The 25,014-nt window shown below is 53.5% G+C and overlaps 1 protein-coding gene across 1 annotated transcript in view; it reads right to left on the bottom strand.

The window, feature by feature from the left end:
- WNK2 (WNK lysine deficient protein kinase 2) overlaps positions 1 to 25,014 on the bottom strand; it is a 143,644-nt gene that overhangs the window by 48,171 nt on the left and 70,459 nt on the right. The window contains exons 9-20 of the mRNA XM_017853687.1: positions 24,567 to 24,858; positions 19,734 to 19,933; positions 16,284 to 16,466; positions 15,611 to 15,784; positions 13,226 to 13,819; positions 10,688 to 10,981; positions 10,081 to 10,130; positions 9,069 to 9,237; positions 8,821 to 8,937; positions 4,954 to 5,124; positions 4,805 to 4,850; positions 4,127 to 4,246 (exon numbers count right to left, since the gene is read on the bottom strand). Coding sequence (XP_017709176.1) covers positions 4,127 to 4,246; positions 4,805 to 4,850; positions 4,954 to 5,124; positions 8,821 to 8,937; positions 9,069 to 9,237; positions 10,081 to 10,130; positions 10,688 to 10,981; positions 13,226 to 13,819; positions 15,611 to 15,784; positions 16,284 to 16,466; positions 19,734 to 19,933; positions 24,567 to 24,858 — 2,410 coding nt within the window. The remainder of the gene's footprint in view (positions 1 to 4,126; positions 4,247 to 4,804; positions 4,851 to 4,953; positions 5,125 to 8,820; positions 8,938 to 9,068; positions 9,238 to 10,080; positions 10,131 to 10,687; positions 10,982 to 13,225; positions 13,820 to 15,610; positions 15,785 to 16,283; positions 16,467 to 19,733; positions 19,934 to 24,566; positions 24,859 to 25,014) is intronic.

Genomic DNA, 25,014 nt, shown 5'->3' with positions numbered 1-25,014 from the left:
TTTTTGAGACAGAGTTTCACTCTTGTTGCCCAGGCTGGAGTGCAGTGGCACGATCTCAGCTTACTGCAACCTCCACCTCCCAGGTTCAAGTGATTCTCCTGCCTCAGCCTTCTGAGTCGCTGGGACTACAGGCATGTGCCACCACACCCAGTTAATTTTGTATTTTCAGTAGAGACGGGGTTTCTCCATGTTGGTGAGGCTGGTCTCAAACTCCTAACCTCAGGTGATCCCCCCACCTTGGCCTCCCAAAGTGCTGGGATTACAGGCATGAGCCACCACGCTTGGCCTTTGAATTTTTTTAGTTCATCTTATCTATTATGATTTTGCCTATACACATTTTTTTGTACAATTCTTTCAGTGGTTGCTCTAGGAATTCCAAAATATATACTTAACTTTTCACTTAACTTTTTCATACTTAATTCACTACTTGGAATTAGTAGTTTACCTTCCATTTGCCACACTGGTGGAATGGAAGATTAAAAAAAAAAAGAATTAGTAGTCTATCACTTGAATTGGAATGTAGTAATGTATAGGTAACCTGCCATATCATAGTTGTGTTATATATTACATCTACATACATTGAAAGCTCTATCAAACATTGTTATAATCTTTTTTTTTTACTTCAATTGTCAGAAATGTTTTAAAGAACTTGAGGAGAAGAATAGTCTATTATATGTACAACTTCTGTTGCTCTTCCTTCAGCCCAGATATTCCAGGTTCTCTTCTAGTCTCATTTCCTTTCTGTCTGAAGATCTTTAGTAATTCTAATTTTAGAGTAGATGTACAGCCCATGTATTCCCTTGGTTTTCTTTATTTGAGAATGGCCTTACTTCAGCCTCATTCGTGAAGGGTATTTTCCCTGGAAACAGAATTCTGAATGGACAGTTTTTTCTTTCAACACTTTAAAAATGGCCTGCTGCTTTCTTCTGAACACCACACTTTCTGGTGAGAAATCTATAGTCATTCGAATCACTGTTCCAATCTAGGTAATGCATAATTTTGGTCTGGCTGTCTTTACTTTTCAGCAGATTGATTTGCATTTAACCTATTTGGGGTTTGTTTAGCTTCTGGAATCTGTAGACTTATGTCTTTCAACGAACTTGGGAAATTTTTAGCATTATTTCTTCAAATATGTTTTCAGCACCGCATTCTTTATCTTTTCCTTTTGAGACTCTAATGACACACAGGTTAGCCCTTTAGTTATTGTTCCACAGTTCCTTGAAGCTCTGTTTATTTTTTTCTATCTTTCTCCCCTGTTTTCCAGTTGAACGATTTCAGGTATTTTAACTTTCAATGTTAAAAATTCCATTTGTTTCTTCTTTGCATCTTCTGTTTCTTTGCAGATACTTTCTACTTTATCATTTGTTTCAAGAATGTTTGTCACTGCTTTTTCAGTTATATTTATAACAGTTACTTTAAAGTTTTTGTCAGATCATCCCAAAATCTACATCATCTTGTCACTGGCACCATGGCTATCTTTTTCCAGGCAAGTTAACATTTTCATGGTTTTTCATTTGCCAAATTATTTCTAATTCTATTCTGAACATTTTCATGACATTAGGAAATCCTGAGACTTGTTCAAACCCTATGATGAATGTTAATATTTTTGCTTCAGTAGGCAATCAACCTAGTTAGCTTCAGACTGCAAGTTGCAACCTGCCTTCTATGGGCTGTGGTTACAGGTCAGTTCCACTTTTAATGCCTTCGCAGTACTAATTGCATCTGAAACAGGTGTACTGGAACCTGGGCGAGGTCTACTCATTAGCTCAGTTGCCAAAATTTCTTACACGCTATTAGGATCAGATGCATGCATGCACAGGTTGGGGGTGAGCCCAGGAGTCTATAAACAACTACAGGGTTACTTTCCCAAACTCCTTTTCTGTGCTCTCCATGATACTTCCTGGTTCCCTAGGACTCACCTTTCCAAACCTCTGAACAGAAACCACCCAATTCTGTGACTGTGCCATGAATGCCAAGGTGGCAAGAGGACAGAGGAAAAAAAAATGCGACAGCTTTTGGTTCTGTGCTCCTAAAGCCCTGGCTTCCTCAAATAAAGAATGGTTCTCTGCTCTCACTATTCTGGCTCCTGCATGTTCCTGTTACCTGCTGCTCCTGTTACCTACAGAACTGTCTGGGTGCTGGTGCAAGAGAAGGGGGGTGAGCAATGGGGAGGGGTTCTCTCTCTTCTCTGAGCTTTAGGAGTTGCCTTTCCTGGTCTGGGAGCTGGAACTACAGGATCTCTCCTCGAGGCTTTCCTGCCTGCACCAAAGCATTTGCTTCTGGTCCTTGGGCTGTACTTCGTTCAAACCAGGAAATATCAGAGGAAAACATTCAACTCACCACCAGCTCAGTGGCCCTTTGAATTCTGGGGTGTGTCCCCAATCTTCCCATTGCTAAAATTTTCCCAAGTACTCAGGTATGCCCCACATCTGTCCAGGATTGACAGTGCCTTTCAGTGGAAAGAAAAATGAGTGTGTGTGCTCCCTCTACCCTACCCAGAACCCAACTCTTTGGTCATTTTTATTATGTGCCAGATATTATATTCACAAAATTGTTCATACAAGTCACGTGAGGCCCAGAACAATATTCCTTCCTGCAGAAAGGACTTTCGTGCACATGCCTGAACCCATGGCACTGCAAGACCATCCTCACGAGGGGCTGAGACGCTCTGAGGTGGGCTCCTCTCTCTGCAGCCCTGTCTCCTTCCCGCTGGTCCTTCCTTCTCCAGAACAGCACTTCAGCAAGACCACCCTCAGGGCCCTGGACTCTATAAGCTCCTTTTCTCTAGCCTGCTGCTGAAGCCACACAGCCTCTCAGCCACCCCTGCAGGAATGAGAGATGCTCCCTGGGGAAAAGGAGCCAAAACTAGGTTCATGTCCCTATGTCTCCATCCTTCCCTGGATCCCAGCCTAATAATTCTCCACTATGATCAGATTTCAAATGCCTTCACACAGATGACTTTTATCATTTTTTGGTTATTCTCAGTAGATGGTTAATCTAAATTAACAGATCTGCCACCAATTTTTCCTTTTTTTTTTTAATACAGAAAGAAACCAGCTATAACAGGTTTCCTGAGGTCACTCAGTGCATAGATGAAGGAAAGAGGGTTTAACTTATATTAACCATACTGTCCCCTAAACTTACACCACAGTGTCCCCTGCACCCCTACGTCACAGGAAAAATTAGCTCTTAGAAGGGTTTTTCTTATAATTGGGTGTGTATGTATTAAAATCCAGAAGTAATATATGAACATATACTTATTTAAAACTTCAATCTTGTAGGCAAGGCTGCTTCTCTCCGATTTCTCAGCCCAGGCTGAGCCCAAGCCTTTTACCTGAGATCACCTTGTTTCAGCTCGTTGCTTCGTTTGGATTTTGTTATTAGGCTGACCTGTCCCCCATGGGAACGAATCTCCAAAGATAATGGGAGTCACTGGAAGCACATGATATGAAATTAAAAATGATTTACAGATATTTTTTATGAATGTGCCATAAGGTTACGTCAAGTTATATAATCAGTAACTTTCCCCTGCCAACTGATAGGGAATTAAACCTTAAATCTGTTCAAGTGACTATATTCAGCCTCCCAAAGGACCATCAAGATTTAACTGACAGCCCAAAGCACGGGCTTGTTGGCATCTGTACAGGCAGGTGCAGGTGCAGATCAATGCACAGTGATAAACGTCTGTGTGAACACTTTAAAATCAGAGTCTCAGCGCCAACAGGGACTTTCCCACCCCACCCCCCAAAGCAAGCAGAATCAGCAGAGGCGTGTCTGCTGCAGGTGTGCGGCGCAGAGGAAAGGGACAGGAGCAAGCAGTTGCCAGGTTAACACTGTGAAGGAAGGACAGTGGAGATCTTCAGCACACACCTGGGTGGCCATGCGAGCCACCTGCTTGGTGGGGTAACAGAGCAGACTCAAGCCTGGAGGCTGCTTTGACTGAGCTGATTCGGCAGAAAACAGGGATAGGAACACAGCCCCACAGGCTTCTCTGTGCCATGGGTGACAGGGCAGGTGACCCCCCTGCACGGCCCCGGGCACCGTGCACATACCGGCTGGGTCATGCACAGAAGGAGGCCTGCACGTGAAACAGGGAGGGGCTTGCGTGGGCGCGGGCTGCTCATACCTTGGCTGGCTTCTGGTGGCAGGGAGCTGAGAGGAAGTGGGGGCGAAGATTCAGGGGCCTCGGGGGCGGGGTGCTCAGCCACCGGACAGATGATGAACCACCTCTTCCCGGTGTGCAGGACTGAAGGGCAGAACAGAAACAGCACGCTGAGTGAGTGAGCGTCTCCAGGCCGGTGTGACCCCCATCACCTGCACCAGACTTGCCACAGTGGGTCTGGGGAACTCCTTTACATTTATGGGATTTTCTCCAGGAAGGGTGTGGGCAGAGAACACTGTTCCCAGTCATGAATCCCCATCACTTCCCTCCATGAAGCAGGTGGTTCCCCAGGCCCCTTGGTAAGGAGGCCTTGGTGATTGGCTTCTGCCTGCTCTTCCCTCACACCAGAGGGCAAGAGGTGCACAGCCGACCTGGGGTGCCTCACTGGCAGCCCCTAAAGCTCCCAAGAGGACCCCTGGCATAGGCTTGGTTCCTGGGATGCCCAGGGCACCATTCGTGAAGGCCTGATGCTGGTTGCAGATGACAGCTCCTCGGACAGGGCAGCTGTCCCCAGACTGGGGCCCCTGGTCACCACATGCTTCCATAATCCCCCCATGCAATGGCCAAACCCCTGATAAGATGCTAAGCGAGGACTTTCATCAAATGCCTGCTGAAAAGCAGGGAGGGAAGTTGCAGACTCACCGTTCTGCTGATACACGGGGGCGTTGGTTTGGGATTGCCGGCTCTCCTGAATGAGGTGGAGGGTCAGAAATGAGCTCACTGAGCTGCAGCGCCCACCTGCCCAGCCACCGCACTCTCGCCACATCCCACTCCGGATTTCACAACCTCACCTCCCCGGCGCCCAGGGCACAGGTGCTGAGGTGCGGCGGGCTGGTCCCCGGGTCGGAGCCACGGTCAGCATCCGTGTCCTCACTGAGCATGTCCTCTGCCTTGTCCATGACATCCTTCATCTGCTCGATGAACGTCTCCCGCTCGGCCTGCAGGATGAAGCCATGCTCCACCTGCAAAGGGACATACTGCCGGTGAGGACTGCCCACAAGGCCGAGACCGCCCTGGGTCTTCATCCAGATTGACAGATGTCTACCCTGCACCAGGCCCCACGGGGAGACATGGTGAAAGGGTGCGGTCCCCAAGACAGAGGCTGGACAGCCCAGCAAGTGACATGGATGGCCCCAGGATGGGAGGAGAGCAGCCTCATCTTGAGAAGCAACTCCCTCCGCCAAGCATGGGACCTGGGCCAGCACTGCCCTGCCCCAGCTGGAGCTGGTTACAGACCCTGAGGCCGATCCAGCCATCTGCAGAACAGGTGAGTGCATAAGATGGAAGGGGCCAAGGATGGGGACTGGGAAGAGGGGAAGGGGTCCATTTGGGCACAGGTGCCCAGGCAGTCATGACAGACAAGCAGGGTGGGTTTGAAGGCAAAGGCTCCAGAGAGCAGGAGGTTGTGGGAGACAGAAAACAACAGGGAGACGGGAAGGTTATAGCAGGGTGGCCACACGTCACCTCTCAGTCTGTGCACCCCCTGCTCTCCCAGCCCCAGGCTTTGACTTTCAACTACGGCCCCAGCACACAGGCAAGCGTGGCCTGATGTCCAAATGAGCAGCTCCTGTCATGGCTGAGGGGAGGTCCCACACCATAGCCTGAATGCCACAAAGCCTCCAGACCAGGGACTCAGGACACGTCCAAGTCCCCAACTTTCACAATGGGCACGTGATCCCGGGCTCGCACCCGGTTCTGGCTACATCCTTGGCCACTCAGGCAGAGAGAACGCTGTGCATCTCATAAAACCATACCAATGAAAGAGTTCAGCCTGTGCCACCACCCAGTGGGGTCCAGACCTTGCCCCTTTCCTGCCATGGTACCTCCTCCCACGCACTCACCTCTGCAGTCACCAAGATGCTCCAGGCCCTGCCTGGGGCATCCGTGGTCTCAGATCCCTTCTGGGATGGGCACATCTGCCCTACTATAACCAGCTGGCTGCAAAGCAGAGCTCCTCTGTGCCCCACACTCCCCTGGTACCCCAGACCCCAACCCCAGGAGCACCACCTGCATATACCCCTAGACAAAGTGCTGGCTTGTGCTGTATTCGGTGAGTCACTGCTTAATTTAGTGTAGCATGTGACTGCGACGTTGTCTAAGAGGAATACACTGTGGCCAAAGTTGGAGCATCCAGCCAGCTGTGACTGGAGTGCCACATGCGAGAATTTAAGCAACGTTCCAATTTTGTGAAACTTTCACTAAACAAAACTGAACTAGAACCCCTTTGCAACTAGAAAATGTTTTCCTATTATGTTTCTTTTAAGTGTGTTGAGAATAAAATTAATTTGAAAACAATACAAAAATCTAAAAATACAGGGTCCAGGTAAAACCTGGCATTAGAATCCACGCCAATTAAATGAAACTTCTGCAGTTCCACCTTTATTAAGGGGCTGGCAAGGTCGTCATGGTCAGAATGATGAATCCAAGGCCTGCCTACCTCTAACCACTGATGGGACATTCAGGACAGCTGGTACCTCACGCTCACAGGAAGAGAGTCCACAGGGCGGGCAGAAGCTTGTCCCGCTGGCCACATACCCACCCTTCAACTTGAGTCCCTGGAGCCAGTCTGTCCCTGGGATAGGAACGGGCTATGAGGAGGAGGGCTGCTGGGCTGTTTTTACAGACCAAATTTGTGTATCTGTAGCATGCTTGCTTCAGACAGGTATGTTAGGTGACTTGGTTTACTAAGATGACAGAAAAAGCAATAAAATGAGAGGAGTATCCGAGTGCTGAGTGAAAAAAACAAGGCTTGAGAAGATGCTATTTTTACAAAGCACACAGCTAAAGACAGCCACATTGCTTACTGTGCAGGACTTACATGTGTGCAGCTCACAAAGACTCACACACAGAGACACACAAGAAGACTGAAAACCAGGGGGCCAATGGATACGACACAGGCCCATGTGGCTGATGTCGCGTGTGTGGCTTCCTGCTCCAGCAGGCAGGCGCTGGAGGCGTCAGCCGCACACGCAGCATCAGCCGGTGGCTGAGTGATAACTTCACAGGAATGCACTTATTATTACGCTTGATCCTGTTTGAAACACGTGTATAAAGTAATACAAGACACAGGTTAAAAACACAGTAAGATGAGAGAAGAAATGTTCTCCAGTTTCAGCGGCCCAGTGAGGACCTGGTGTTCGTGCTGCACTGACGAACCGGCTGCTTGATGCTGACAAAGACTCCTCCCCGACTGAAACACAGCTGGCGCCTCTGACCCTCCAAATAGGCTTGACTAGGCCCCATCATGTCTTCAGCCTAAGCCAGTTGTAGCAAGAATTCCCAGCCTTTGTATCTGACCATATTCCTCATCTCCCACCTTTGAGGTTGAACAAAGTCTCTCACCTGCCCCCAGCACAGATCCTGTTATGAGAGTTTCTCCAGAATCCCCAACCTTGATGTCTCCTCTTAGCTATTTTCCAGCCACCCATCACCACGCTGCTCCTCTGCTACCAATCCCCTGTGGTCTCTGCTGCATTCGGAGTTAAACTCATTCTCTCTCGCCTATTGCCACAGTCCTGAATGAAGTCTTCCCGACCACTGTAGCAAGTGTCAGAAGAATTTCTCTAACGCTGCAGGGGACTATGCCCTGGGCCTGGGCTCTGGGAGGGCTTTGTCCAAGGTGTCTCTGCAAAGCAGACACTAAGGGAGGGACTTGCTTCCTAGGAGCAGAAAGCCAGGGGTTTCCCCTGCAAAGCCCACAGGAGGATTTCATGAAGCCAGGGCAGGGGTGGCCAAGGGGATGTAGCCCAATGGGGACAGCTTTCTGATGATGTGCAATGCAGCAGCCGCAGGCAGGCACATGGGGCAATCTATCTTATTAACTTGAATGGAATATTCTATTCCCTACTCATGCCGGCCCACTTCAGGCACTTGGTGGCCATCTGGAGTGAGCGCTACAACACTGTCCAGTGTGCTGCTGGCCCCTTTAGGACCTGGCTCCCTAAACCTCACTCATGCAGGAATAATGGTCTGGGGAGAATGTCCTCCTGGGAGGCAGTCATGGATGGACCAGGAAGTTTGAGGAACACATGTGCATCCTTTCCATGTTTCTTCATTGTGCTTTCAGATGGAGAGTTTCTGAGGGCCCGAAAACCATCCCCACTCCTAGCCTGGCTCAGGTGCTGGGGAAAACAGGTGTGGGGCTGTGAAGGCCTACAAGGTGCTCATGGACTCAGGTTGGTCTGCACAGGCAGGGAGAAGCTGGCTCCAGAGGGAGATGCAGGCAGAGCTGGGAGGGGATATGGGACATGGGTCAGGGCTCAGAACCCGCACCCCAGCTGGCGAGGCTGGAGGAAGCTCTAAGCAAGGACCACAGGACATTAGACTCCGGGATGTCCTCCCCATGCCTCACTCAACGAACCTACCCACAAGGCTTCCTTTTATTCGGAGGAAGGGCTCAGATGCTCCGGAAGCCCTCAGGGAGCAGCATCTTAGAATGGTTAGAACATCCTTCAAGTTGTTCTTCCAAATCCAAGGGGTTTCCGCCCAGTGTGGGGAAGAGCCCGAGGCGTAAAAGGTCAGCACTGTCCCCGAAAAGCCCCTGGGCCAACTGACACCTCCACACAAGGCCAGGCTTGACATGTGACCTGTGGCGCTCTGCTCAGGCCCACACGTGCCCAAGGAACACCAGGAGGCAAGCCACCCAGACTCAGCCTCACCATATACGTGGCAATCTCATCAGGTGCGTCCCCATCCAAGTCGAACTTGAAGGTCACCATCTTGTGGTTGTGCGTCTCCAGCTGGCACTCCACCATCTTGTCCCCAGTGTTGCAGACCTGGAAGGGGCGCCATCAGCACCCGCCACGCGCGCACCCACCATGCGCGTACCCACGCGCGCACCCACCACACGCCCACCCCCACGCCACGCCCCGCGCGCCACGCCCCCCCGCGTGGCCCGCCCACTCACGTTCAAGATGGTAAGCCGGGGCCGGCTGGCCCTCTCCTGCCGGGAGCGCGCGCGCGTGGACCTGCGGTGGTGTTTCCGGGCTGCCCTGCCCTCCAGCCTGCCCCCTCCAAAGGCGCCTTCGCAGCTGTCACTCAGCTCTTTTCCAGAAGTGACATCAGAACCTCCGTAGCTGAGCAAAACCCAAGAACATTAATGGCACCAAAGGACAACCAGCACGTCAGCAATGGTGGGGAAAGTCAACTTCTTCGGAACAGTCTGGAGTCTCCAGGGCCCAAATTCGTGACCTACAGAGGCAGCCCCTGTCCTGTGCGAATACACCAAGCCTGCTTCCGGGCCTTCACCCAGCTCCCTGCTGCACCCCAGTGGCACGGGCAGAGGGAAGCACAGGCTTCCTACTAGCTGCGTGACCTTGGTCCTCTCAGTCTCCTGACCTGTGACTCTGCCCTGTGCCTCAGTTTCCCCATCTGTGCCACAGCAACAGAAACACATCCACCACTATCGTGAGGCCAATTCATTTTGCAGTTTGCAAAATGCCAAGCACAGGCAGCGCCCAGAACCCCAGAAGGGTGGAACAAATGGTCACAGTTCAAAAAAGGACACAGTTCATTTTCTGAAACTCCTCTGTCCACAGCCCAGGAGGCCAGGAGACCCAGGATCTGGGCTGGATTCAGCCTTGTACATAGGGAGCCACCCTCCCAGCCCCCTCCTAGCCTCTGGGCACTGCCAACTCCGCCCATAGCCTCTCCGTTCTGGAACATTCTCAGCACTGCAAACCAGAGCAGGGACCGAGAGCCCAGCCAGGGGCCTCCGGCTACCAAACTCCAACAACAGCCAGCAAGACCGAGAGAGAAGGCCCCTGAGGCTCCACCAGGTCAGGTTTCAAAAACCCCTAATGGCATCAGGGCTAACTGCAGTGGGTTCCAGGTGAAGCAGCGGCAGGAGCCAGGCTGAGTGGCTGTATGGGCCTGCGCCCCCACACCCGTCCTGCGAGGTCGAGGCTGGGCCACAGTACCTCTCACAGCTCTGCGGGAGGCCGGGCGGCTTGTCCTGTGAGGCCTGCTCCTGAAATAAAAACCCAGAGAAAAGAGAACGGGTCATGCGGGCTCCTGCCTCCCTGTGGGCACAGCCGCGCAGTCAGCTCTCCCTCCCCACCTCCTCGGCCCAGCCTGCTCCCCTGCCTTCTCCTGTCTCTTCTGCAGCCAGGTGGGTACGACCCGGGGGGCATCACAATGGGAGCAGGCATGGAGGTTTTTATCTTGTTGAAATGCTTGGACCCAAGGGGATTAATAAAGGCTGGGAGCGACTTCCTTTCCAGAAATGTTAACCCACTTTGATCATCCCTCAAAAAGGACACATTGGTGCTATGAAAGCTTTTCAGTGTCTGGCATCCTGTCCCAGGGAAAGCATCCTCTAAACCTGTATCTATAAAAATCACACCCTCCGTCTTGATGTGGCTTACAGAAAGCATGAAATCTAGGGAGAGGTGAGAACAGAACCTGGGTGACTGTCCCAGAGCCGAGCAACCCCAACCTCTAGGACTAAGACCCCAGGTCACTGTGCGGACCCCCAGTGGCCGCAACTGCCCAGTCATGGGATAAGCTGGGGGGAGGGGCACACACCTCTTGGGCTGGTTCCACCGTCAGCTGGACAGCTGGGCAGGGGCTGGTGATCCCGGGCCCGCCAGGCAGTGGCGGGTTTGCTGGTGGCAGAAGCGTGGCGGTCTGGGTGGGCACACTCTGCGCAGAGACGGACACCGTAGCCAGGGAGCTGGGGAACTGAGGCAGGAGCTCAGGGGCGGTGGGCAGCAGCGCTTCCGGCAGAGGCGGGGAGAGGACCGCAGCCGGTGGCACAGGCACGGTGGGGACCTGAGCGGCGACATCCACAGCATAGGGAGCTGGGTGGCCGAGCAGAATCTGGGGGCACAGGGGACAAGATGCAAGTGAGGGCCGGCGCTGCCTTCACTGAGGGGGCCGTGCCCAGGTGTATCTGGGAACACCCAGGCCAAGATGGGAACGCCCCTCTCCAGTCCACACCCTCCCCAAGGGGAGTCCCTGTCTCAGAGCACATTTAGCGGATGGAGTGAGCAGAAGCAAACAAAAATAGGCATTCTCACACTTCTTTCTGTGGAAGAGTCTATTTGTGTGGAAAGGTCAGGAACAGGGCTCTATGAACCTGCCAAGCTTGGCTGAAGGGTCAGAGGACACACAAAGCATCAAAGCCAGGCCCCCACGACCCCTTGGGGCCTGCAGCAGCCTGCCCCATCTGGCCCCCTGGTCAGAGCACGCATAGGGCCTCAGAGTGCGCACCGACACCTGCCGCCTTCTGGAGGCCAACGGCGGCTTAGGCTTGGCTTTCTCACTGTTCTCATCTCCCTCTAAAAGCTCTTTGGCAGTAAAATGTAAGACAAGTGGGGAAAGAGGAACCATGGATTGGAAAGTGCAAGTACCCTCTGTCTTCTGCCCCCATTTTGGAGTTGAGAAGGCTGAAAATTTAGAGGAACTTCTCACCTCTTAGGGCTGGAAGGAACAGCCACATTCACTGGGCCTGCTGGCCCTGAGACCCTCTGTTGGCAGCCAGTGGCGGGGTCAGAAATACCAAGCCCCAGCCTGGTTGGTGGCCACTTCCCTCCTGGACAGACACCCCAGCTGCTGCATTCAGGGGACCCCAAGGGGTGGCCAGCCCAGCTCATCAACAGACTTCTGGATCCTTCCCCAGCCAAACAGCAGGGTCAGCCACTGAGTCTGGCAGTGACCCTCACATGTCACAGGGCACCCCTCTGTAGCCACTAACTGTGGCCAGAAAGGCTCTTCAGGTAGGAAGGCCCAGACAGCAAAGTCCCCCTCCTGCTCCCTGCTGTGACCCTTGGCTTTCTGAGAAACAGACCTGACTGTGAACCAGCGGGCTCTGAGCTGCCACTGAACCTGCTGGGACCAACAGTGCTTACTCAGGTGGGCTACAAGACGGACGCGATTCTTCCCACTCACTGTCTAATCAAACGCCACCCTGCTCTCCAGCATGTACCACCCCTTCCTTCTCTACACACAAAGCCCTCTGGAGATAAGACAGCAGGAAGTGATGGCCAGGAGGAACGGTTCACAGTGGCGCAGCTCACTCCAGACTGGATTCAGCACTAAGAGAGCTGGGGGGCACCTGGCACCAGGGATGCTTCACCCCAGACCCCTTCACGTTAGGGCCACGCCAGCCACTTTCCTGCAGAGGCTGAGGCTCAAAAGGCAGGGCTGTGCCACAGTTACAGGACTGACAGGGCTCAGAGCCAGGTAGGAGGAGGTCAGGTGAGGAGGCCCAGGTGGGAAAATGCCAGGAAGGATGGGACCCAGGTAAGGAGGCCCAGGTGCGAGAATGCCCAGGTGGGAAGGCTCCCATGCCAGCCCCTCTCCCCTCACTCAAGTTGGAACAGAATAGTCTGCAAGCTCCAAAACGTGAGTGGACTGGGTAGGGGTGTAGATCCCTGTGGGAAGGCCTCCCACCAGTGGGGTGCATATCCTGTGTTCCAGAGCGCCCCTTCACAGCCAGCCAGCATGCTGCCACGAGGTATCCACCTGACCTGACACCAGGACATGGCCCCAGGTCCCACCATGACCACCCTTGCAGCCAGCAGTGCCATCTGCCCCCAGCTCCCACCCCACCATTGGCCTCGCTTCCTTGCCCTCCTTAAGATGGGGTTGTCACCCTGCCTCATCCTGACAAGGTGCTCTTTGAAGGGCGGACCTCAGACAGACGCCCTGTGCCCCAATGCCAGCCACACCAAGGCTGCCAGACCGGGCCTGGGTGAGGGCAGCTACAAAGACACCACAAGAGCAGGGGCCATAGAGCCGTGGGAAGGGAGGGACACAGAACCTATCAGGCACAGACTCCTGCATCTCCTGAGCATTCAGAACATGGAGGAAACGCAGATGCCCCGCGCTGGTGCCAGCCCCCCCCCTCAATCTCACACACATCTCTTCCTGAGAGAGGCGACCCCGGGCAGAGCTGCCTCCTTGCCTGGCCCCCAGCTGCCCCTCAATCAAGGTGCTCAGGGATAGCACAGGCCCAGCGAAGGGAGCGGGAGGACAGAGCAGCCAAGAGTCCTTTGCATCTCTGGGTCCTGAGGGTCCCCGGACGCTGGGAGAGTGAGCCCCTGCCCAGCAGGTGATTACCTGGCTCCCTGGTGCAGCAGCTGGAGCAGCTTGTTCAGGAAGGTGGGGCTGGAGGGGCTCAGGGCGCACAGGCAGTGCCGGCTGCGGGGGCAGCACAGGTTGTGGGGGCAGTGTGGGTTGCGGGGGTAGCGTAGGTTGTGGGGGCAGTGCCGGCTGGGGAGGGGTGGCCCTCATACTCTGCACCGTGTGGTGGGGGGAAGGAGGGACGTCGGTGGGTGCCATCTGTGGGAAGGCCACTGGGTATACAGGTTGGGCCGGGAGCTGGGCCACAGCAGAATGAATAGACAGGGCGGCCACGCCCGGTGGGGCTACGGCCAGCAGGGGGATGGTGGCCGGTGCATTTGGCACAATGGTCCTGCAGGGCACGGCCAGGGGTGCCCCAGGGGGGTGAGGCAGCTTCACAGCCTGCAGAGGCAAGGCTGGGGACGCAGCGGGGAGTGGGGCAGCGAGGCTCGGCAAGATCACGGCTGGAGAGAAATACTGAGGCGGTGGCACGGGAGGCACGGTCGCAGTTGGCAGGTCTGGGAGGGCCGGAGGGAGGCCATCGATTCCCGCCAGAGGTGTGATGGGGGGCACAACAGGAATCGGGGGCATCTGAAAAAGACACAGAAGTGTGTCAGTGTGGGCCCCAACCAGGGTCCCTGACCACAGCACTTGCATGCAAGGACAGCCACAGTCACTGGGGACGAGGGGACATGGGATGAAGACAGCATGACCCTTTCCCTCCGAGACACCTTTGTGTAGCTGCTGTTGAAGGGAACCCAAAGATAAACCCAACAGAAGCAGAAATCCCAATCATGTAAAGCTCTTCAAATAGAAAAGGAAAGTTGGCAGGCTGGGAACGACCTGCTAGATCACCCCCGGTCCAGCGCAAGGAGATCTCCCTGTGTCCACACTCGAGACAGCCCTGCTGGGGGCTCTGAGGGAGTCAGGGGCAGCTCACATAGTGTGAGCAGCAGGAGCAGTGACCACGAATCATAGAGGAGTGACTTCAGGGCCCTGGAGAGTTTTCATTTGGAAGGGCTGGGACTGCCAGAGCCACCAGACTGGCCCTGAGCATCTGAAATCAGCTTAGCCTGATCCCTGCAACATGCACAAATTCAAGCTGAAACCTAACTTCTCAGAGGGTTCTCAGAGAAAGCAAATCTTTGAGCCACCTTAGCTGGCTCCGGGGACACCCCTATCCTGTCCAGCATTCCCACAGCAGGGACTCCCGAAACCTCGCCTATACTTCTCAGCAATGCATGTGCCTCCTGGGGGTGGCTGACGCCCGGCCACGTGGACTTAGCATTTCCATCTTTGACAGCCTTCTCGTGCATGCTGGTGTGTGTCACGGCCTACACCTCCATGCAGTCAAGAGGCAGCAAAAATGCACATGAACTCCTGTCTGTCTGAACGAGCAAGATCATGATTTCACTAGACTCTGAAGCTGCCTAACGTCCTATGGTGACATCTGGGCCTGAGCAGGGTGAGACAACACAAAAGAATCTTCCAGGTGGGGCTCGAGAATCACGGGAACACTCGCTTGCCCCATCTTCAGAGTGAAGCACACTTCTAGTCTGGGTCACCGAAGGCCTCGGGAATACCTAGAATCCTCCATGCCATTTACCTGGGCAACGGTGCCCTGGCCCCGGAATCATTCTGCACCAGTTACATGCAGTCGGGTCCCTCGAGTGATGGACAGTGTCCCCAGAGAGAGACAGCAGAAGTCACTTCTGCTGTGTGAGTCGAGCCTTGCTGGCTGGGCTTCCCTGCAGTCAGCAATGCCACAGGCTGGCTCTGGAACTCCAAGGAGCCACATGCCGCATGGCCCTGGGGGAGCTCCACAGGAAGAACGCTCCTCTGAGGCAAACTCACCTGCTTTCTGTGCCAACCCAGCAACCACCTCAAGACTGCTGTCCACAACCTTGGACTAACAAGCCTTTTCCTATCCTGGATGAGCCTGGGCACATGGGTACGCTGAGGGCAGATGGGCATGTTGCTGGGAGCGTGCCAGGTGATGGGGTGCTGGGCTGCCTGCCCTCCCTGAAGGGCCCCATCTGACACTCACAGCCCAGAAGGTGTCATGGCCTGGAAGGACCAAAAGCAGCCTGCCAGGTTGGGAGAGAAGGTGAGGCTGGAGGGCAGGAGACAGCAGCCAAGCCACCCACCAAGGGATACGTGGCTGGTTGTGTGGGTCCCTGGAGCGTTCCTGGTGCATGACTGTGCACAAAGCCCACGCTGCCCAGCCCGGACTCCCCAGCCCAGCCCCAACTCCCTGGCCAGCCCGACCCCAGGTCACAGGTCACATGCACAGACAACCCCCTCTGTGGGTGTCCTGGTGCACCAGCCAGAGCCTGGCAAAGCGTGCACCACCACTGATGGCAGCCATCAACCTAGAAGTACCTGCGGAGGGACTTGAGCAAGCGGCTGCAGGGGCGCCTGTGGCATCTGGAGGGGCTTCAGCTGAGCAGGGGCCCCCACCTGCGAGGCTGGAGCCAGGTACGGTGGCAGGTGGGGGGGCACTGGCTGGAGGGGGCCCACAGGCTGTGGGGCCAGGACCTGCGGCAGAGGTGTCGGCTAGGGCCAGCGGAGAGGCTGGAAGAAAGAGAAGGTAGCTCCTCTTAAGACCACCAATCTGCCCAGACAAGCGCACCACCACGAGTTAACAACATGACAGGATATCAACTATCAACCTCAACGTACACGGACCGCTCCATTCACACATACCTGCAACACACACGTTGCACAATCACACATACACACATTCAGCATAACTCACGTCAGCCTGAGAGCCACGGCAACAAGCAGATCTTGCAGAGATAGTTCTGAGTGAACAGAGCCTTCCATAGTGCCAGGGTGCTGCAAACACTATGCAAACAGCACAGCAAACGCACACACACACGTACACACACACATACATACACATGCACATACGAGAGATTACCCCCGTGCGCGCTCGGCCCACATGAAATAAACACTGGGAGGAACCACAGAGGATGGGAGCGAAGGGTCTGAGGGAAGTGCTCACAGACCTGGGCCCAGGGGCCAGCAGAGCTGACTGCCTGCTTAGAGCGACAGTGGCCACAGGAGGTGCCACACTCACCTGCTGGCCGGGAGGCGCTGGCTGGCCTGGACCCGTGGGCAGCGGGGTGCTGGGCGGCGGCAGCACAGGGGCGAAGCTCATGGCTGGATCCGGGAAGTGCTGCTGGAGGGGCGGAGGGCAGGCGGGGGCTGGGACGGAGCCCACCGGCAGGCCAGGCTGCAGAGAGCAGAGAGCACCAGGGCCACACTCAGCAGCAGCTCTCGGCCACCAGGCCTCCTCCTGGGCAGGGGCAGGGTAGCCTCGTGTCATCCCTGTGCCTGGTCCCCACCACGGTCCCTCTTCCCAGGAACACGACAGCAGAAGCAGTGAGGGAGCCCTGGGCATCATTCACAGCAGTGAAGGGCCAGGAACAGCACAGGCCCCAGCCCAGGGGCGCCCGGGCACGTCAGCCCCACAGAGCATTACACAACCGCAACAAAGGCCAGCACAGAGGCTTTGCAGAACCCTGGAAAAAGGCTCCCGAGGACATTAAACTGGGGAAGCGCACGGTCCCTATGACTGTGACTACGTCAGATGAAAACATATACACAACTCACAGACGCTATGAAGAGAAATGGGCCCTGGAACAGCGTGTGGGCAGTCCAGCAGCGGAGCGAACACAGACCACAAAAGAATGGGAAATCTAAGCTCTCAGAATGGGTATTTGCTGCCATTGAGGAATTGCTGCGAATTTGTTAATTTGTTGGTGTAATAATGGGATTGGGCTTTGTTCTCTAAGAGTCCTTATTGTGCAGGGGCGGAGGCTGAATCACTTACAGGGGAAGTGTCTTGCTGTCTGGGATTTATTCCAAAACAATGAGAATGTGAGGAGCAGGCGGGGCTACAGAGGATGGTGGCTGTTCCACCCTGCCACAAACGTTCTCTCCCGTGGGGTTCTCTGGATCACGTGAGTGACAACATGCCCGAAACTGCTCTCCTCACTTGTCTTTTGCGGTGGGTCCTTTATGAAAGGCAGCGTGGTGTGAGTGGTTGGAGCAAGTGTATCTGGGATAGAGCTGGGCTTCTGGATTCACCTGAAGCCAGGGAGTGGAGAATGGGCCTGACTGGGTCAGACCATCTGTCTACCAGCTCTGAGCACTGTGCGCAGCCCAGGAGCTCGGGCAGGGCCTGGCAGTCTAGGAGCAAGTGGCCGCATGCTCCCAACAGCCTCCAGGGCGGCCTGGCAGCCCCATGGCGGCTGCTTCTCCTTGGCTGTTTCTCCTGCTTCACTGGGCGCTGCAGGCACATCACCATGGCAACCATCCCAGGAAAGGCACAGGGGTGGTAGGCAGAGCCCTCAGTGCACCTGGGGACTCCTTCCAGGCCTCATCCTTTTTGAATAAGTTGTCTCTGTGTCACTAGGTAGGAAGATTGAGACTCGGGCCCCTGGTCCAAGGTGACTGTACCTGTGATGTCCCTGCTCAGGTATCCTGGCTTCCAGGCTGATGCTGAGACCAGCAGCATCACCCAGGCCACAGGAGAGGGACTTGAACCAGTGGGAGCCCAGGCCAGGAGTGCCTCCTATGGCATCACATGGCATGGGAAGCCCTAACCTAGGCTGAGGAGGAATGAGAGCCAGGCAGAACATTCCAGTCCAGCCCCAGTTCAGCCAATCCTCAAAGCCAAGAACCACCACTCTGGAGCAGCAAGTAGCCTTTTCTTTTTTTTTTTTTAATTTGTTGTAGAGACAGGGTCTTGGTTTTTTGCCCAGGCTGGCCTGGAACTCCCGGGCTCAAGTGATCTTCCTGCCTCAGGCTCCCAAAATGCTGGGATTACAAGCATAAGCCACCACATCCAGCCTCACCTTTCCTTAAATGAGGTCTTTCTGCTGTTTAATGTATTTCACTTCATTTTGTGAAATGAAGAAAACTGCAAATGCAAATTGCAAATGAGTGCTGGGGCTGCAGTCAGCAAAGGCAGACTCGGCAAACAGCTTCAACTGCTTTTCCAAAGGGCCTTTCTACACCCTTGTGACTGAGCAGACCTGGGAAGGGCAATCCCACATGCAAGGGTGCAGCAGAGCAGCCAGCAGGACAGAGGCGGCCAGAACAGCCCATGTGCCCACGCTCAGATGGCATCAAGAAGACGGGCCACAGTGCTGAGTGTGCGAGTGACAACCAGCATAGCCAAAGCACCAGGCAGGAGCTGCTCGCTAGGGAAGAAGGAGCTTGGCCCAGAGTACACAGTGGCTGCACCTGTGATGTCCCTGCTTGGGCTTCTCGGCTCACATGGGAGGTAAAACAGCCCACCCCATAAACCACCCTCTGAGGCCGGACACAGTGGCTCACACCCATAATCCCAGCACTTTGGGAGGCCGACGAGGGAGGATCACCTGAGGTCAGCAGTTCAAGACCAGCCTGGCCAACACGGTGAAACTTCGTCTTTACTAAAAATACAAATATTAGCTGGGCGTGGTGGCACGTGCCTGTAATCCCAGCTACTCGGGAGGCTGAGGCAGAGGAATTGCTTGAACCCGGGAGGCAGAGGTTACACTGAGCAGAGATTGCGCCACTGCAGTCCAGCCTGGGCAACAAAGCAAGACTCCGTCTCAGATAAATAAACAAACAAACTACCCTCTGAGGGTACCAATCTACTGCCTGGGGCTCATGGGCAACCCCTCTGTGGCTGGGCACTTGGGACTGCAAAGAGCAATTGTTTTGCTTTTTTTTTTTTTTTTTAGTAGAGATGGGGTTTCACCATGTTTTGCTTTCTAAAGTGTTTTGAAAAAATCAAAATAAAAAAACACATGCCGAATGTGACCCCACTCATCTTAGTCTTTCCCGTGGGAATCATCCCACATGCGTCGTCACAGCCCGAGGCTCCATCACTCCTTCGCCACACGTGCTCCCTGCAGGTGTTCCCCTCAGCCCCGCCCTATTTTCATAGCTCTGACTTTAACCGCTACACAGTATGTGGGAGAGAAGTGCCAGGAGCCCCTCAGGAGGCTGGGCAGTGAGATGGAATCTCAGGTTTCCTTCTTACAAATGATGCTTTTCCGTGATCTGCGGAACAGTCTGGGATAATGTCGCAGACCCAGGGCAAAGTCAATGGGTATCGTGACTGTGGCTGTGGGGTGTCACCATTATCACTGTGCCCGCCCCCCAGGGGGAACCACTCAGCTCTATCACAGCCTCCCAAACTCTGGGTGTCCTGGGGTCTGTTTTCCAATAGGGCGTCTTTCCTATCTAGTAGGTCTTTACAGGAACATCAGGGCTACTCGGCCAGCACTTCCGCAGGTGGCAGCAAGGACGGGGCTTTCCTCTGGGCCTGGCTTTTGAATGTCTCCCCAGGGGAAGGGTGACTGGACACTGACCACAGGCCACTTTTAACGCTGACCACAGTGCAGTGCAGCCTGGACAGCCCATCATAGAATTTAGAGCCCTCAGGGCCCTCAGAACAGATAGTGGGGATGGGGAAGGGGGTGGGAGTGGCGCTCTGACTCACCGCAGCTGTGGGCTGCTGGTAGGCCCCCAGTGAGGGCAGGCTCTGCGGCAGGACGGGCCCCTCACTCACAGGGGGGCTGCACACACACTGGGCCGGGGGCGGCACTGCGTCGGCAAGGGAGCCAAGCACCACGCTCTGCTGGCTGCTCTGCGAGTCCGAGTACACGGTAGAGCCCTGGCCGCTGTCGAAGGTGCTGTCCGCTGGGGAGGACAAAAGCAGGACTTAGAGTGGACATCTCCAAATATCACATGAATAAACACTGGCTCATCTGCATAGTTTCTTCTGCAAAATAAAAGTTTGATTGTTTCTCCAGATCACATAAATAACCCGTGCACACTGTTTATACAATTGGCTGCTACAGAACTATACTTGGGATGCTGTCACTGTGCCTCACTCCAACACTGCCCATGTCTGGCCAGCATGATGTCAGGGCAGGTATATCGTGCCAACCCTCCCACAAGGCAGGTACCCACAACCAGCCCGCCATGGCCTGGGCAGCAAGCACACATTCCAGCTCTTAGGGGAACAAGGGACTTGGGAGGCCAAAGGAATGTCCGAGGTAAGAAAAAGCTGATGTCTTCACTGTGTGGGATTGAGGTCATGGGACCAGAACCAACTTGGCTGGAAAATGGGGCCAAGGTGTCCGAACACCCACAGAGAGGCCTTGAGAGGGAAATGCACCCACCATTCCCCGGTGCAGTGGATGCAGTGGCAGGGGTGGCACCAAGCGCCCACGGCCTGAGCTCCCCCAGAGGCCTCACATGGCTCAGGCTGGCCTGGCCCCCATCAAACCCAAACAGACCCGGCTGCTAGCAGCGGCGCAGACAGGACCCCAGTGTGCCTGGAAACATCTTCACCTGTGGGGTCATGCCAGCCGAGGGGAAAACGAAAACCTGTCTGAAACGGTACTTTGGGTTTACTGCTTCCAGAAGCCAAAAGCTACAGAAACTTTAGAATTTACCACTTACAAATGCCACGCTATTTTCGCGAGGAGCTGCATTTCAGACTATTGTGTCCATTTATAATTTAAACCAAGGGGAAATCCTATTGGCTTGGCGTTAAAATAACTTTTCCCAGGAATTGTAACCTAGGAAGACATAAGAAATGCTGAGGTTTAATTGTGCAAAACCAATCAGACAGGCAGCTCTGATTTTTAATGAGCTGAGTGGTCACTAAAGTGGTCATTTCCACTTAGAGAGGGGAGGGGAAAGGAGGATGGGGAGGAAGGGGAGAACATGTATGGACCCAACAAGTTTCAAGTAGAGCGATTCTAACCATATGTGTAGCATTTATTTATTTATTTATTTATTTATTTATTTATTTATTTTTTGAGACAAGGTCTCACTGTCATCTGGACTGGAGTGCAGTGGTGTGATCATGGCTCACTACAGCCTTGACCTCCCAGGCTCAAGCAATTCTCCTGCTTCAGCCTCCCAAGTAGTTAGAACTACAGGCATACACCACCACACCTGGCTAATTTTTCTATCTTTTGAAGAGATGGGGTTTCGCCATGTAGGCCAGACTGGTCTCAAACCCCTGGAATCAAGTGACCCACCCACCTTTGACTCCCAAAAGGAGCCACCACACCCAGCCCACATTTTACATATTTAAAGTGAATATGTGCTGAGCACAGTGGCTCACGTCTATAATCCCAGCATTTGGGAGACCGAGGCAGGAGGATCACGAGGTCAGGGGTTTGAGATGAGCCTGGCTAACATAGTGAAACCCTGCCTCTACTAAAAATACAAAAAAAATTAGCTGGGCATGGTGGCACGTACCTGTAGTCCCAGCTACTCAGGAGGCTGAGGCAGGAGAATCGCTTGAACCCAGGAGATGGCAGTTGCAGTGAGCCAAGATCCCGCCACTGCACTCCAGCCTGGGCGACAGAGCGAGACTCCGTCTCAAAAAAAATTTTTTTAATTAAAAAAATAAAAATTAAAGTGAATATGGGTCAGGCACAGTGGCTCATGCCTGTAATCCCAGCACTTTGGGAGGCTGAGGCAGCCAGATCACTTGAGGTCAGGAGTTCAAGACCAACCCGGCCAACAGGGCAAAACCCTGTCTCTACTAAAAATATAAAAATTAGCCGGGCATGGTGGCACATGCCTGTAATCCCAGCTACTAGGGAAGGTGATGCAGGAGAATCACTTGAACCTGGGAGGCAGAGGTTGCAGTGAGCTGAGATTGCGCCACTGCACTCCAGGTTACTTACACAATTAAACATTTTAGAAGACATTTTTGAAACTATTGGCAAATGTGCTACTAGTCATCAGCTGCTTAAATGGAGTCACCAAGGAAGCCCCCGCTTGGTCAGGACACTTGATGGGCAGTTTAAGAAAATACAAGGGAAAACTGTAAAAACTGACATACTGTTGCATCTTCCAATGCACTAACGTGTGTCTATGTGCCAATCTTGTTACACAGACCAGGTCCTTCTTGGATTATGGGGTTCCTGCTCTTACCTGGCACATCTGAGAGCAAGGTGCAGAAGGCTATGTGGGGTGCTATCCATTATGAAACAGAAGGGGATAAGGTGTACATGTGTGCACACATGTGGATGTGAGTGTGCAAGTGCATCTTCACGTATGAGTGCAGACATGTGTGCATGTATGTGTGCATGTGAATGTGTTCACATTTGTGGGGGTATTCACATGTATACATACATGTGTCCATGTGCATGCAGGGTGGGTGTGCATGTGTACACACACATGGGGCACGCATGTCTGTGTGCAGGTGTTCATGTGTGAGTGTCCACATGTATGTGCATATGTAGGTATGCCTATGTATTTGTGTGTGTTCTATGTGTGCCTGTGTGTGTTCTATGGGTATGGTAGGCTACTTTTTTTATTGTTTTGTATTATTATTTTTGTATTAAAATACAAAATTTTGTATTAAAAATACAAAATTAGCTGGGCATGGTGGCTCACACCTGTAATCCCAACACTTTGGGGGGCTGAGGCGGGTGGATCACGAGGTCAGGAGATCGAGACCATCCTGGCTAACACAGTGAAACCCCGTCTCTACTAAAAATACAAAAAAATTAGCTGGGCATAGTGGCGGGAGCCTGTAGTCCCAGCTACTTGGAAAGCTGAGGCAGGAGAATGATGTGAACCCGGGAGGCAAAGCTTGCAGTGAGCTGAGATCGTGCCACTGCACTCCAGCCTGAGCAAGAGAGCAAGACTCCGTCTCAAAAAAAAAAAAAAAAAAAAGTGTTTTTGAGAGGCACGGCCATGGCCTCTGCACAAAACACACAGAATCCTTCTCAGTCTGGAAGTGGGCCTGTCTGCAGAGAGAACACCCACACCTGAACTGCAATCATCAGTCAGTCAATGTCTCCATCCGATTTTCCCACAGTGGATCAAACCTGAATTAGACTATCTGACCACAAGCTAAACATATAGAAATATCCTCAAACTATGTCTCTTCAAAGTTCGAAAAAAGGAGATTTTTAAACTCCCATCCCAGAAATTGTTTAACCCACAATTATGATTTAAAAGTGTGTCGTGCTGTGTCGGACATGAAGAATTTTTTCTTACAAAAAGTCTGTGCTCTTTAATTTTTTAGATGTATCAGAAAATGGAGCAATAATGTACCAATTTTATTCTCCAAAGCAAACCTGCGCAGGTTTGAGTGACATAAATAGTAGGCAAACGGTCTCGACATGATGACTGCTTGTTTGAGTTTAAATAGCCTACTTTCAAGAACTAGCCATTTCAATGATAAATGAAGGACATGCATATTAAATAAATTAAACAGACTCTTTCAGTCTTTGCACATGAATGATCTGAAATATTGGCCCGGGCAGGTCCCTTGGCTCTGTCATTCTATCCCATGTGTATTCACAGAATGAACAAAGCCATGTTCATCCGTCCTCAGCTCACTGCTGAATTCTTGGGATGTGGAGGGCACAGGCAGGAACTTTCCTGCCTGTATGTGCAGAAGATGCTAGGTTCTCCCTAAATGGTCTTAGATGAAGGCTGATCCAAAGTGATTCCTGCCAATTCATCAGTAACACCCTGCTGAAAATATACAAAAGGTCCTAAAGGTTTTGCCTTAGAAGGGAGATACTACTGGGGATGGCAGATCCCCATGGCAACCACAAGCCAAGCCAGCAAGCAGCACACTCTGTTCCCAGGACAGATGTCCCACCAAGCAGCAGCAGCCACCACCTCACCTAGCCTTCACATTCCCCCCAAGAGGCCAGAACTGTCATTCTCAGACGGGTTAAGCAACCTGCCCCCAGTCCACAGATCCATAGCAGAGAGTGGGACTGAACTGGCTGTATCAGACCCCGCTGGCTCAGGGCCCATTTGTCCCCATCTGTCCTGAGAACATGGACTTCAGTGAGCCTTAATCTCCTTCTGGGAAATGTTGAGAAAGCCCCAGTCCCTTCCCTGAAACGAGGCTTACCCATACCTAGAGTCCACACCCTGCATGGTGGGCTGGGGGGACAGGCCCCAGGCTGGTCACAGAATCAGGCCCTGGACATCCCAGTGCTTGGGTCTGCTGGCCCCACCACCCTGAAAGTTGCTCTCTTATGAAGTTCACGACATGCCCTGGCACCAAGGGTGCTGGCAGAAGGCAAGCCTGTCATGGGGCACAGGCACCCAGCCAGGACTCCCAGGAACCACCTACAGCTAAAGCAATCACCCACGCTATGTGAGGACAGCTCAGAGCTGTACCGTGTCTCCTCCGAGGGGACGCTATGCTGACCCCCTTCCTCACAAAGCATTCCAATAAAGGGAGAGGACTTCATTTTTCTTTGCCCAATAGCTGGTTTTTGCAGGCTAGGTGGGAGGGGTACCCATGGCCACCCCACCCGTAAGCACTCACAGGCCAGGGAGGTGGCGCTGGTCGGCAACGTAGGCGGCAGGAGGTGCTGGTCGGCCTCCGGCTCCTCGGGCTCTGGTGGCCCGGGCTGTCCAGTCTGTGCATGGTAGGTCACCTGGACCTGCAGGGGCACCGGCGGACCCCTGCTCTTGTCCGGGCTGCCCACATCCTGCTGCTCCTTGGGCTGCAGCGCAGGCCAGATCCTCTCCCGCCGCCACTGGATCAACGCCACACGGTCACGGATGGACTTGGCCACGATCTTGACGTCACTCTCGTGGAAGAATCCAGATTCAATCTGTAAAGGCAGTCATGTTGTCAGCATCGCAGGGGATCAGCCCACACCGGCCCATACCCCTTACCTAAAGTGCTTTCCCATCACTGGCTCATCCACATAGGACACACTCACCACCCCACTGCCACTGAGTGTAAAATCTGCGGGGCCAGCTCAGAG

The sequence above is a fragment of the Rhinopithecus bieti genome, unplaced genomic scaffold (assembly GCF_001698545.2).
Source record: "Rhinopithecus bieti isolate Rb0 unplaced genomic scaffold, ASM169854v2 scaffold_37505, whole genome shotgun sequence".
Taxonomy (NCBI): Eukaryota; Metazoa; Chordata; class Mammalia; order Primates; family Cercopithecidae; genus Rhinopithecus; species Rhinopithecus bieti.
Note: the sequence above shows the minus strand (reverse complement) of the source record. Positions and strands in the feature narration are given on the sequence as shown.